This window comes from Fusarium proliferatum (genome assembly GCF_900067095.1).
Source record: "Fusarium proliferatum ET1 genome assembly, contig: FPRO_scaffold004, whole genome shotgun sequence".
In the NCBI taxonomy this organism is placed as follows: Eukaryota; Fungi; Ascomycota; class Sordariomycetes; order Hypocreales; family Nectriaceae; genus Fusarium; species Fusarium proliferatum.
In genome coordinates, this window is record NW_022194793.1 from 2779965 (window position 1) to 2793966 (window position 14002).

At 49.3% G+C, this 14002-nt stretch overlaps 6 protein-coding genes across 6 annotated transcripts; 3 read left to right on the top strand and 3 right to left on the bottom strand.

The window, feature by feature from the left end:
- Positions 1 to 502: 502 nt before the first annotated feature.
- On the top strand, positions 503 to 2492 carry FPRO_05069 (uncharacterized protein; the record flags this gene model as incomplete). The annotated part of the gene is made up of 2 exons (XM_031230646.1): positions 503 to 1943; positions 1996 to 2492. The coding sequence occupies 2 exons, from the start codon at positions 503 to 505 to the stop codon at positions 2490 to 2492; spliced, it is 1938 nt and encodes a 645-aa protein (XP_031080762.1).
- Positions 2493 to 2867: 375 nt separating this feature from the next.
- Positions 2868 to 3780, bottom strand: FPRO_05070 (uncharacterized protein; the record flags this gene model as incomplete). The annotated part of the gene is made up of 4 exons (XM_031230647.1): positions 2868 to 3293; positions 3346 to 3510; positions 3559 to 3699; positions 3751 to 3780. 4 exons carry the CDS (start codon positions 3778 to 3780, stop codon positions 2868 to 2870), a joined length of 762 nt encoding a protein of 253 aa, XP_031080763.1.
- Positions 3781 to 5942: 2162 nt separating this feature from the next.
- FPRO_05071 (uncharacterized protein) lies at positions 5943 to 8000 on the bottom strand (the record flags this gene model as incomplete). The annotated part of the gene is made up of 1 exon (XM_031230648.1): positions 5943 to 8000. The coding sequence occupies one exon, from the start codon at positions 7998 to 8000 to the stop codon at positions 5943 to 5945; it is 2058 nt and encodes a 685-aa protein (XP_031080764.1).
- Positions 8001 to 8553: 553 nt separating this feature from the next.
- FPRO_05072 (uncharacterized protein) lies at positions 8554 to 8837 on the top strand (the record flags this gene model as incomplete). The annotated part of the gene is made up of 2 exons (XM_031230649.1): positions 8554 to 8669; positions 8717 to 8837. 2 exons carry the CDS (start codon positions 8554 to 8556, stop codon positions 8835 to 8837), a joined length of 237 nt encoding a protein of 78 aa, XP_031080765.1.
- A 1153-nt stretch (positions 8838 to 9990) lies between these two features.
- On the top strand, positions 9991 to 10839 carry FPRO_05073 (uncharacterized protein; the record flags this gene model as incomplete). The annotated part of the gene is made up of 1 exon (XM_031230651.1): positions 9991 to 10839. One exon carries the CDS (start codon positions 9991 to 9993, stop codon positions 10837 to 10839), a length of 849 nt encoding a protein of 282 aa, XP_031080766.1.
- A 383-nt stretch (positions 10840 to 11222) lies between these two features.
- Positions 11223 to 12937, bottom strand: FPRO_05074 (uncharacterized protein; the record flags this gene model as incomplete). The annotated part of the gene is made up of 4 exons (XM_031230652.1): positions 11223 to 11443; positions 11491 to 12499; positions 12560 to 12600; positions 12664 to 12937. 4 exons carry the CDS (start codon positions 12935 to 12937, stop codon positions 11223 to 11225), a joined length of 1545 nt encoding a protein of 514 aa, XP_031080767.1.
- Between the last annotated feature and the right edge of the window lie 1065 nt (positions 12938 to 14002).

The window sequence follows — 14002 nt, forward strand, 5'->3', positions numbered from 1 at the left end:
TTAGGGGTCTTGGAGTCTTTATAGCGGGTCTAGCGCTGAAGCTGAAGCTGTCGTGAGCTGTCTTGGGCCCGAGCTTGATTGAATGTGAGACCATAGGTTGGATGTGAGATTGAAATGAAGGGGAGAAGAAGATGTGGCTTTGATAGACCCTTTAATAGCTGAAGAAAAGAAGAGGCCGCCAGCTGTTGACTAATTCACTGACTGTTGATCACCTAACTCAGTTTCCTGTTTTCTTTCAGTAACTACCTACCTAACGACCTTGATCAATTGGAGGTTCTGAGTCTAGAACATGCAGGGCCCAGTTACAGCTGGAGACGCCAGTGAAAGCCAAGTTTTGGCTCTGGCTCTGGGTCAAGGTCAGACTCAACGACAGCGAATAACTTCACGAATCCAACATCACTTGATCGCCCTCTCCTTTCTCCGCTCTCTCCGCTCTCTCACCTCTTCAAAGGTTAGAAAAAACAAAAACCCACGTCAAAATCATCACCACAAAACCAAAAACATGGCTCATGAGCTCAAAGCTGGCGGAGGTGCCAGCGAAGTTACTCGCTCCCTCTCCAACGTCGACCCCATCATCAGCGGCCAACTCGTCAAGCTCTTCCAGTCTCTGGCCGATCGACAAGACAAGACCTGGAGCAAGGAGAGACTTGCCTCCTTCATCACAGATGTTCAACAAGATGTCTCTTCACCCGCTGTCCAAGAGCTTCTCGCCAGAGACCACCTCGATCTGGATGGCTTCATGGCCTGGATGACGTCGTCTCATGCAGCGGCTACAACCCCGCCTAGACCCCAAGATCTCTCATATCCCCTTGCTTCCTACTTCATCAGCTCCAGCCACAACACTTATCTCACCGGGAACCAACTCTCAAGTGACAGCTCGACCAGGCCTTACACCGAAACTCTGCTGCGGGGCGGGCGCTGTATCGAGATCGATGTCTGGGATGGCGATGAGTCTGACCCCGAGGGCACGAGTAGTCCTTCCAGCAGCGATGAGGAGAGAGGTGTGAAAAAAGTTAAAGTTGTAAGAAAGACAAAAAACAAAAGCACTTTTGGAAAGCTCAAAGAAAAGCTCGCAAAGACGAGCCTCCATGATAAGGATGAGTCCTCTGACCCCAACCCCGACCCCGCCTCCGGCCAACAGCCCTCTCCCGCTCCCGCTCCCGCTCCCGCTACCGCTCCGGGCGCCGATCCCGAGTCTACAGAGCCCGAAGTCGCTATCGTTGAGCCCCGTGTGCTGCACGGCTACACCCTCACCAAGGAGATTTCCTTCAGAGCTGTCTGTGAGGCCATTCGCGAGAGCGCCTTTGTTGTTAGCGACTTGCCCGTCATCGTCTCCCTTGAAGTCCACTGCAAACCGGACCAGCAACTTGCAATGGTCCGCATTATGAAGGAAGTCTGGGGCGACCTTCTCGTCCCAGAGCCCGAGAGCGAACCTGATGCCCTACCCAGTCCAGATGAACTGCGTCGAAAGCTCATCGTCAAGGTTAAGTATGCACCACCTGGTGCAGATGCCACTCAAGAGGAGAGTGAGGAGGAGGACAGGGCACCAGCCCCCGGTGCTCAAGCTGGTAATGCTCCGCCAAAGAAGCCGGCAAAGATTATACAGGAGCTGAGTCGTATGGGCTTCCATGCGCGGGGCGTGTCTTTCAAGAGCTTGACTCAGCCAGAAGCTGGTATGCCCACACACATATTTTCCCTGTCAGAGAAGAAGGTCATCGATGTGCACGAGAAGCAAGCGTCTGATCTGTTCAACCACAATCGACACTTTCTCATGAGAACTTATCCTTGGGGTCTGCGAATAGGATCATCCAATCTCGACCCTTCTGTTTTCTGGCGCAAGGGTATTCAGATCGTTGCGCTGAATTGGCAGAGGTGGGATGAGGGCATGATGCTCAACGAAGGCATGTTTGCTGGAACAGGAGGATATGTCCTCAAACCTCAAGGTGCATACTCATTCAAAGCCATCTCATGAAACATTCATCTAACTTCTATTAGGCTACCGTCCAAACCGCAACGACGAAGAAACCGAAAATACCATCATCCGGAAATCACTCCATCTCACAATCACAGTCCTCGCCGCTCAAAACATCCCCCTCCCACCAGGCGACACATCCACCAGAGGCTTTGAGCCCTACGTCAAAGTCGAGCTTCACGTCGAAGGACCTGATGAATTCCACGGCGGCCCTGTCCCTAACGAAGGACACGAGCGTGAGGGTGAATACAAGGCCCGCACAAAGACACACCGTGGCAACATGGTTGACTTTGCTGGTGAACGTCTCGAATTCCCCCCTGTGCCTCATGTCGTCGATGAACTCTCATGGGTGCGATTTACAGTGCGTGATGATGAGATTGGAAGGGATGATTTGGCGGCTTGGGCTTGCATGAGACTCGATAGGCTGGGTAATGGGTACCGGTTTGTGCATCTCATGGATTGCGAGGGTCGCATCACGGATGGTGCGATTTTTATCAAGGTTGATAAGAAGTTGGTTTAGCTGGGATGAAGCGGCAAAATGATGATGTGATTCTATGTTCTATTTAACTTGCATATGCGTACAATGAGAGCGTTTTTCACAAAGGATAATATTGCTTATTTAGTTCAATTCAACAGCTAAACCCAGAGACCGGATATGTCAGTGTCGCTCACCCGTCAAGATAGCGACGGACACTGTATGATTGAGATAGAAAACACTAGCATAACTTTGTTCTCTGGAAAGACTTATATAAGGGATCTTGTGAAGCATTTCTCACGAGACATCTGGTTGAAAACACAGACACAAATGAAATTCAATTCAGGAGCGAGGAATATATCATCTCACTCGATAAGTAGCTAACACTAACACGCTAGAATCTCTCTCAAGCATCCATACTTAGTAGTCGTTGTCACCACTGTTCTTGTTTCCCCTGAGCTTGTCCTCAACCTTGTCCTTGACCTTGTCGAGGAAACCACCTGATCGGCTGTTGTCGTTGTCGTTGTCATTGTCACGGCCAGATCCGTATGTGTTGCTGGAACCATAAGAATCGTTGTCCTTGTTGCTGGAGCCATAGGAGTCGTTGTTGCTAGAGCCATAGGTGTCATTGTTGCTGGAGCCGTATGTGTTACTGGTGCCGTAAGAGTCGCTGCTCTTGTTACCGGAACCGTAGGAGTCGTTGTTGCTGGATCCATAAGAGTTGTCGTTGTCGTTGTCTCGGCGGCTGGAGCCGTAAGAGTCATTGTTGCTGGATCCATAAGAATCGCTGTCCTTGTTGCTAGATCCATAAGAGTTGTCGTTGTCATTGTCGCGACGGCTGGAGCCCTGATATTTACGTTAGTTATGGAGGATTTGCTTGGCCTGACAATTCACGTACGTAGCTGTCGTTGCCGCCGCTCAGACCTGAGTTACCGGACGAGCCATAAGAGTTGTCGTTATCATTGTCACGACGGCTTGAGCCATAAGAGTCATTGTTGCTGGATCCGTACGAATCGTTGTTGCTGGAGCCATACGAATCGTTGTTGTCACGGCCAGATGAGCCCTGAGCTGTGTTAGTATATGCGAGAATAAAGGACTAGTGTGCACCCACGTAGCTGCTGCTGTTGTTGTTGCCAGAGCCATAAGAGTTGTCGTTGTCATTGTCACGGTTGGACGAACCGTAGCTGTTGTCGTTATCACGGTTGGAAGAACCGTAGCTGTTGTCGTTGTCGTTGTCACGTCGGCTGGAGCCCTGAGATAGAGTTAGCTTCATGGGAGGGTGGATAGAACTGAGAGAACATACGTAGCTGTTGTCACCGTAGCTGTCAGACATGTTGATTATTGAAGGGGTTGGTTTGAGAGAGAATAGATAGTTGGTGATGTAGATAGTAAGATTGTGCAATAGTATGAATGAGAAATAGTCCGAACATGAGAGGGCAAGCTTCTGTTTAATACCTATGTGAGAGAAGCTCCCTCCCTCCCCCTCCAAGCTAACTTGGAGCTCCCCATCTTCATCATGTGGATCAACAAGCTCCCCCTCCCCCCTCCTCCATCACAGGGAGGAATGACGTGCCGCTGTTCCATTGCGGCATAGACCTTGTCTTAGAAAGCTGAGGCTACATAAACTAGTGAGCAGAATGTTTTAGCTTCGGAACACCCCATGTACTGTACGTACCCTGCAACCTGCGAGACTTGGTAGATGGGTATCATAATCCTGAGACGATGTGATCATGTCCCACAAGGAACGCGCGTTGACTGAGCTACATTGTTGTAGCTGTCGTGCCATGAGGTACATGTGCTCAGCCCAAAGCTAAGTTTAGCCTGGGAATTTGAAGCCGGTGATCAAACTCTTGGGACTCGCTGTAACCCGAATGTCCTTGGAATAAGCTCTCCGTGATAGACCCTGCCAAGAAATCGAACGTAGATACATCTCACGATACTTGGGTCCTTTGATGCCCCTCCTCTTCCTCCTCTATCACTCTGTACTGTATGTACTATATTTGCTTTTCGGCAAAAACCTGTTGTTTGTGCATTGCTTAGCCAGTGAGTGCGGCATTCCCACGAATCAGCCTCTTAAGCAAGCAATTGGCACGATCAGCACGTCTCAGCTTTGTCTTGTCTGGTGTCGTCATGTTTCCTGTCTGTGATGAGATAGCTCAGGCAAGATACGTATTGCAGCCTCTCAGGCCATTGATCTGCCTGAAAAGCGCATTAGCCTTGATCTAACAGGGAAACGCTAGGCCAAACAAGCAATGAACGGACCCTCCGCGACCCAGCTTTGCAGGGTCCAAACCAGGTCCCAGAACCTGGACGAGCTGACCTGTAGGCTCCACGGACTGTGGCTATGCCAGCTCTGAGCTGTATTGGTACCAAGCTATCGGCATCGAGAACCAAGTTGCGGTCTAACAACAAGAGTCCAGATCTTCAGGGCCCGGGTGATCGACTCACATCAAGGCCGAGGAGCAACGGACATGAACTTTGGCGTGAAGCTTCGCCATGAAAGACAAGGTGAAGCAGAAGTGGACACTTGAGAGGAAGAATCGGCATCAGAGGATGAAATTGTCTGAGTGACATTCCCTCCCCCTCATTTGCCAAGACGGGGTCTAAGTCAAGATCGCGCTCGGAATCGGGCCTAGCAACCTTGTCTCGACTCCCCGCTCAAGTTCCAGAACAACTGCTCACTCTTGATAGTGAGAGAATACTCCATAGGTGCTGTAGCAATGGCAACCCCGCTTCACCAGGACCCTTGCCTTGGCAATTGATCCATCGATTGCCTATCGTAGCTTGTTTCCTTGATATTGATGAGTGCATTCCCAGATTTTCATATCTATTAAGGTCATATTATCTTATATGAGCCGGGTATAACTTGCAATCTTCGTCCCCAAACAAGTTCACCAGGTTCTGAGTTGGTGGCAGGCCAACACGCCTCGCTGTTCGGTATTCCTCAGACCATCACACCAACAAAGACATCCAAGCTAAGCCAAACTTCTGGGCATCCAGTTCGTGCCCTGTCCAATACTCTCAGTCCCCACGTGTGGTGATTGCCCGTTCTCAGCAAACTATCGTCGCCCGGCGTGCCCGGCTTCGTCAACGGAGACATACCCAATTCCTAGTAGATCTCGATCTGTCTCGAACACAAATCGCCTATTGAGGCTAGATACTCAAGCACAAATGACACAATTGCATCAAGACTCGCGACAACAAGCCCAACACCAGTGACGCCCACATGCTTCCTCCGGGATCCCCACGATAGCCAGATGATCAGCCCAACAGCCCGAAACCCCTTGAAATGTTTCACAACGTCATCATTCCAGAGCGTAACTAAAGTTGCGAATAACTGCCGCCTGAGTTACTTTGTCACATCCTTAATGCAACGTGCAACAAGCTGGTCTTTGACTTTACGGCAAGCATACACTTTCTGATCAGGCAAGGTCAAGAATTCATCCAGAACAGTGCATACGCACTATGGCAACATTGTGCCGAGGGATGTCATCTTTACAGATGGCTAGACCTGTCAGGCCCAGGAAGCGCGCCGCTCATCATGGCAGGTTCCGCGCTTGCACCGAGAATCAGTGCTCGACCTCCTCGAGTTCCCCACCAAGCTACCCCAATAGCTGCTCGTTCCACGTCTAGCTCTCCACTAACCAGAATTTGCAAGAACCGTTGCTTGACTGGTTCCCTTAATACGGGATCTTCAATTTCATTCATGGCTTGAGCAGCAATCGTAAACCATTCTTCCACCAGAGGAAGAGGTAGGTATGGAAGTGAATCAACTAGAGCTAAAGCAAGTGAACTCTGCTGAGAATGACGTTCCTCCTGAGTCTCTTCCATCGCAGCTTGTGCGATGATATCTGCTGTTGGTGGCAGCAGACTCGTCGACGCCGTGGAAATTGAAGTTCGAAGCATCTCTAGAAGTGTCTCCGATAGCTGCGGCTCCAGCTCTGCGATGGGGAAGGGAGGTGATACTATCTGCATCACAGTCTTGAAGGCCACTCTGAATTGACGCGAAGAGATATGCTGCGGGAATGAGTTGAACAACAGAGCGATATAGAAAGGTGTGAGTTCGATGGTGAGAGGGCTATGTTGAGGGCAAGATATGGTTGATAGAATGGCGCTATGTGCGGATTCGAAGATCTCAACCATATTTTGTGTCGTGGGTCCTTCATGTGAGATATATGCAATTGCTGGTTTGATTATGAGAGCATCACATGCATCGGTTGGTAGAGTAAGTGGCAAGTGTTCAGAGATATTAAGATAGAATAGGTCCAAGGTTCTTTGTAGATATGTCGTTGATGTTGATGCATCTTCGGAAGGTCGGAATTCCTGGAGGAAACTGTGGCAAGCAGGGGCACTCCGAGAGATCGAGTCGATCGAAGTGAGGTATGTGAAGTTGTACACTTGGAACGCGTTGTTGCCGTTCCTTGAGGAGATGAAGAAGATGTTGCGTAATATGCGAAGAGATTTTGATGCGATGACAGGAGCAGCCATATCGTTGAGCATGCGCGGGTCGAGGAGGCTTCGTGAGACAATCGCCTGCAGAATAGCAACCGTCCCAAACATGAGCTTCCTCAGCAGGTTCCATAGAACTGGCCAGGTGCTTGTAATGGTCTCCTGGGTCAGCATATTGCCCTCAAGCGCTGGATCTATGTCGCTCAAACGATTCACCCTCCACATATCCAATACCTGGCTGCTAAAGGCAAGAAGAGCGTCTTGTGCGGCAATCACAGCCTGTGTGTCTGTGGCCTGTTGAACAGCATACCCAGCAAGCTTCGCCAGCGGCCCCATGTTGGCTAGAGTAGGTCGCCTATCCAGCTCCTGGATAAATCGAAACGAGGGCGTATTTGGCGACCATGCGAGAAGATGGTTTGGTGATTCGACAACCTCGGAGCTCACTGCCGCCAAGAATTGGCCGTGGCCGAGGCCCTCCTCAGCTGTCACCGTCCATACAATAAGAGGCAATAGAGCATTGCAGTTGATGAGACTTCGATGGAAGTCAGACAGCAATGGAAATGCAAAGTTAAGTGCCATGACAACCGATGCGCCTGCGACCGGGCCATCTTCGTCGCGACTCTCGAGTGCCAGATTTGCCGCCATCACTACCGCCTCTTCAAGAGTATTCCTCATGCCACGCGACAAAGATTGCCGATTGCTGGACTCCATTCCCATGAGAACACCAGTCAGAACCAAAAGATGCTGCCATCGCCTCGATCGATCGTCCGCTCCTTTGACGACAGCGCGCGTCCATTCTTCGCAGCTCAGTCCACCGCCCTCATGAGGTTCTTTCCGATCGCGATTGGCGACTTCATAGTTATGGATGCGCGCGGCCGCGGTATTGTATATGCTGATAACTCGAACCGAAGTGCGGATGCCGCCTGGCTGGAACCATATCGCAGGGGCCGTTAACAATTGCGACGTGAGAAGGCCGAGATTTAGAGAATTTGTGAGCTCGGTGAGGAGATGTGTTGTCGACCCGATGATCTGCTCGGTCTTTGCAGCATCGTGGACATCTGGGTAGTGCTGCAGAACTGTTCTGAGGAGTCTATCGGAGGACATATCGACGCATTCGGTTTGTATGGTGAATGTGAGGGGGTTGTCGATGGAGAGTTGATGATGGATCTAGGTTGACAATTCCGAGGTCGCGGTTGCGGTTGTGCATGCCAACTTCACGGGCTTTTGCCGAGGCCTGGGGATGACGTTCCGGGGGCACCTTCAGCTCCATCAGCACCTTACACCCCTGTCCCCTGTCACTACTAATTCCAACACCCCATAATCATAATCATATTCAATCCTATTCCCAACGACACCGCAAGAATCGGTCAAGCTGAGAGCTATTGCAGCCTCCATGATGGCAGGGTATGTTCAGATTGAGTTCCAGCCTTCTTGCAAACAAAGTGCTAATTAATACAAACGATAGATGGCCCTGCCAAATACTCCTCCACCAGACTATCAAACGCCGCGATTCCCGTCCCTGAACGTCCAGACTCTATATGACACCACCGCAGACAAACAGTTTACCCTCTACTATGTCTTAGATGTTTGGCGATTTACTTTACTATGGACTCTCATCATATATGCCTGTTTCCATATGGGGGCAGTTCTGATCGCCATGTTTACCCACGGTTGGAAGAAGTCGTCTTGGAGATATTTATGGGCAGTACCTGTCATCTATCTCGTTATTGCTGGGCTTGAGGCTGTCATGGCCGGAAGCATTGTTGGCTTAGTGTAAGTTGTGTTGATCTTGCAAACTACTTTGACTAAAGAATTATTAGGTTGGGAGCTGTTTACTCTGCCGGATACTACGAGATGAACACCTGGATCCCTTGTACCTGGGGGTTCATCAACGTATTGGTACTCATTATTTCCTCTTTCTCAATTCAAGGCGGACTTTGAGGAGGGACTACCTATTCCACCTTGGGCTGGAAACCAGCTTCGATCTATCGCAAACCACCGATACCTTACGACATCACAAAGGTGGCCATTTTGCGCTTGATTCTCTGCACAAGGAGGGTTACTTCACTTTAGGGTATATGGAAAGGCCACCGATTTCACACTACGTATTTGTCTGAAGGCCAGCCCAAAGTAAGCTGCGTTGACTTCAACTTGCGTTCTGTCGAGTGTGCACTTGGAGCATTGAAATTATAACCATATACCATGTACGGGAGCATTGACCGGTGGAAATCTCTGGAAGAAGGTCTAGCTTAGGGCATCGGTGCATAGCTTTGTTTACAATATACCCGTTGTTGTTTTTGGAGGCAATTCCATACAAATAGTGTATATCAGCCTTCGAAACTTTAGGGCTTAATAAGTGCTGCCAGCATAGCTTGTCTGTGCATGAAAAGGCGTCTTCCTTCTTGCATCCATGTGATCTCCTTTGTGATATCAATTCCGCGGTCACATTATCTCAAGCAAACTGATATCGACAAAGTACCCCTCATTAAAAGCTACCTCAAATTCCGAGTTCGATTCCCCCAACCTCGAAAATCAGCGCCGATGAGAAGATAAAAACAGGCACCAAATCGTAAAACGACTTATTAAAGCATTTCGAAGACCATTCGTGTCATCTAGAACTGGTCCAGTATCTGATCAAAATTGCTTAAGGCCATTTGTGGTATTGTTATAGCGTTGACAGTGTTTTTGATCGGGGCCAGATAGCAGCTTCATGTACCTACCTATAGCTCATCGGTACTTTGACTTCCTGGCCACCCTGGAGCCAACGCTCAGGTGGATAGGTCAGGTCCACTAAGCTCAGATCCTCCAAACTCATGAGCTAAGGCCAACAATCTTGATATTGTTCTCTGCCTCACAATCCAACACTGCAGACGCCATTCGGGGACGAGGGCCAACACGCCTTCTGATTAAGGGCTTTTCATTTCTTTATTTAAGTGCCAAAGACCGCCTTTCGAACTTTCCTCTTCTTTTCACGACTCTTCTCAGAATTTGTACGTTCATCTCATCATCTAATCTTTCATCAAGCTTCATATCAACCCCTGAAGACCTCATGAGGTCCTATAGACTATTTTCTGACTTTTCATCAAAGAAAACCATGTCTGAAACCACGCAAAGCTCGGGTGCTAGACCCGTCAACTTCAGCCCTTCAGCTGCTCATCATCAAGCATCACCTACTCATCATGACTCCTTCTCCGGCCACTCTCGCTCTCTGGACGAACTCATGATCCTGAAGCCCTACTTTGCCGGCCAGCCCAAGTCACTCTCTGGTATCGCTCTTCGAGCTTTCTGCCTCGGTATTACCTTGGCTTGTAGTGCTATCTCTATGGGAGCCATTCTGTTCTTGACTTCTAGCCCTGCTTGGCGTGTTCCGTTCTTCCTGTTTGCACTCTCAGCTTTTCACTTTCTCGAGTTTTGGACTACGGCCGAGAAGAATACACTTGTGGCTAGCATTGGAAGTTTTCTCCTGACCGCAAACTGGCCAGGATACGCCATCGCCCATTCGGCTGCGTTTATCGAATGTGCCATCGTCAACCTTTTCTTCCCCAATCGACACTGGGCACCCTATGGCACCGGCCCCATCCTTCTGCTCCTCGGCCTTGCCATGGTCACCGTCGGACAGTACGTCCGATCAGTGGCCATGTTGCAAGCTGGAGCCAGTTTCAACCATCATGTCCAGACCAGGAAGAAGGATTCCCACGAGTTGGTGACTTCAGGCATTTACTCAATCTTCCGCCACCCAAGTTACTTTGGATTCTTCTACTGGGGGCTGGGAACACAGCTAGTAATGGGCAACGTGCTGTGCTTCTTTGCCTATGCGGCTGTTCTCTGGCTGTTCTTTAGCAAGCGAATTAAACACGAGGAGGCCAAGTTGATTGAGTTTTTCCAAAGCGATTATGTCCAATATAGGAAGAGAGTGGGAACAAAGATTCCTTTCATCGCTTAGAAGATGTGAGAGAAGAGGGGGGCGATCTAGACATAGGCACATGTAAATACAGCCAGGACTAGAAATGCTTTGCAGATTACTTACAATAGGACCAAGTCCTGGGGCTACAGTTATAAGACCTACCAGGCCAAGCTTTACCTGCATTTCAACATAAGTTTTAGAAAACACAATCCGGCGGCTAAGGTGAATGAATGCCCTAGCACTTCGTCATGTTAATCCATCCCTAATGACAGTCTTCAAAATGGTAAAGTCCCATATATGTGAATACAAGCAAACGAGTTCTTAATAATAATTCATCAAATATGTATCGTAGCAATACGGTAAATATGCTAGCTGAGCAATACCACATAGTATCCAGAAACTTTGTCCATAGTCAGGGCACTTTAACTCGATACTGTCGTCATCTGTTTGCTAACACTTCCATACTTTGCTTGCCAAGCGTAGAAGTACATCAGTGCTGCAAAGGGTTGCCCAAATATGGTGAATGATACCCAAAAAATAGTATTACCAACTATCTTGCCAGTGTGCCCAAGCTTCATGTTTTCAAGAGGCTTGGTCAATGCAATAAGTGGTAGTTGAAGGAACATACCTAGGAAAGCAACGCCTGCGACCGTTAGTCGTGTAACTGTGATTCAGGATATGTGAGCTTACCAATGATGTTATGTGTAGGGACACCGACAAGGATCTCGTGAAGAATAGCCGAGACCAAGAAGACAGCAAAGCTGGCAGCTTGAGGACTCCAACCACGCCCGATCATAGGCATGTACAGGTGACGCTTGAAATACGTGTAGACAGGCTTGTTCCACGTGCGCCAGTATGCTCCTAAGCTCTCGCTGTTCCACCAATCGTCATAGAACGACCTGTCGCCAAACCTCAAAACCTCGGCTAGGGCGTTGAGGAACGACTGGAAGAGTGCGAAGAAACCGGCAAGCCAGATGACTAGGGAAATGGTTGAAAGCTTAAGTAACCGTTCCAAAATAGACATGAGGTCAAGGGAAGCGATCTTGTCGAGCGAGTTCCTAAGGACAGGTGCAGCATACTGAGCACTCGCAACCCACATGAACACGCTGAGGCCAAAGATCTCTCCAACCCGTTTGGCCACAAAGACCCATCTAATTTTATCGGTGCGAGGATACACGGGCTGGTATACGAGGGTGGGTGCCCACCAGAAGTAGACCAGGTTGCTGAAGGTGATGTTCTGGGGATACGGGCATTGCGTATACAGCTCAGGTACCAGTTCCCGTTCTCCTTCCACGGGATGCAGGTAGGCATGTCTCAAGTCTCGGTTGGTGAAAGCATATGATGCAGTCTTGAGCCAGACGGTAATGGCGTGCATCTCAGTCAAGGTGCCGATGAGAGGATGATGAATCTTGAAGTACACGACCCAGGTGGTGAGAACAAGGGCAAGTGTGATGTTGAAAAGATGAGCCCATGCGACAACAACCCAGGTCTTATGAAACCTTTTGCGCTCCTGCTCTGAGGGGCCACCAGAAGGTGAATCATTGACACGCTTCAGAGATCCTCGAGCCTGCTGAGCAGCAGCCAGCTCAATCAAGTAGGCAGCAAGGAGATGGCATGGGATGAGGAAGTAAAGGAGTAGACCCAAGTAAATATCTTGACGGCTGTAATCATGACACCTCACGCAGATCAATACACCATACTGTAGACTGTATTAGCTGGCTGTCCGAGGCATAATTGATGGGCGGGAGATGAAGCATACCTTTTGGATGTTCTCAATCATCAATCGCAAGTTTCCAACAACTGCCAAGCATTAGCAACCCAACAGATAACATCATGATGAGGGGCATTGAGCTGCTTCCATACCAAGCACAATGACCATGAGGTTACGAAAACCAATAAAGCTGGGAGCAGCATCGGAATCGTGACTCAGACATGAAGGCCTCGTCTGTTTGTGAACCGCAGCAACGTGCCTGTACTTCTGGCCAGGCTTCTTGGGGGTTTTAGTCGTGGCAGTTCCGTTACCGTTTCCGTTGGTGCGATTGTTGGGCTCGTTCTGTGTGACGTCGTGGCCGCTGCGCCGGGAGACAGAGGCCGAACCATTCGAGGTTTCTATGCTCGTCACTGTGGCCGAATTCATCTTGTGAAAGCCTTGCCTAGATGGCAGACTGATTGCGCGCAAAGTAGAAGCTCAAGAAATTAGGTGAAAATAAAATAAAAGAAGGAATTGAGCAGAGTTGCCGACGGAGATACGACGAACTTGTTAACGTAAAGTTGTTTGGGTGGCGACGATTGTTACAAGGATGATAAGATACCGAGGGCGCCAATGTCGCAGTGAATGAACCACCTACAGCTTCGAGATCAAGCACGTTAAAGACTTTATCGAACCACAGGAATGTAGGAGATAAAGGGTCGGAGAAGAAAAGGGGGTGAAAGGGACATTCCAATTAAAAACAAACAATCAATTGAGTTTCTTTCGCAACGGCCGCTCTCCTCACTTTCTACCTCAGTTATCCCATCTCGCCAAGTACATTCATTACCTGTAAGTTAGTACTATTATGCAGAGCAACCATTTTGGCGCCTCTTCTGGCGGGGCTGTTTGAGCTTTTTCGCTCTGGTCATTTTTAGCAGCAGCTCAGGGACTTTTACAGTGAGGCTAAAGACAGTCATCAACGCTAAAGGGGGCCCGGGAGCATGACACCCCTGGCTTCCGCTGCATTCTGAGCGTTTTAATGGATCGACGAACCCCCCCGAGCCACTGACTTGTGGCGCTGCAGGGGTGCAAGGCATGCGGCAACAGGTCGCAGGCCCCAGAAGGCTTGCAACTTTGCGACTGATATGGATCAATGTGAAAGCATGTGAAAGTGCGGTTGTATTGCATGCTGTTGGTGAGATGTAACAGTCATAGCATGAGCGAGCTAACGCAGTAAGCTCGGGTAGAGCCCGTGGGCGACGAATCTGCGCCCCAACAATTCGATATACGAAAGGATATTCACGCGTGTGCATGTCTTTAGTAGAGGCACTTTATCTCATCAGATCTAACCGTTGAGATTCTCAAGTTTTGGAGAGTGAGAGGTCATGTGACTCGGAGTTTTTGGAGAAAGGCCTGACTCCAAAATTCAGGCTGGCCGGTTAATCATCGCTTGAATTGATGCTTCGTAGCTCTGAACTTCAACTGAAGCTCACGCGCCTCAAGTAACAGCAT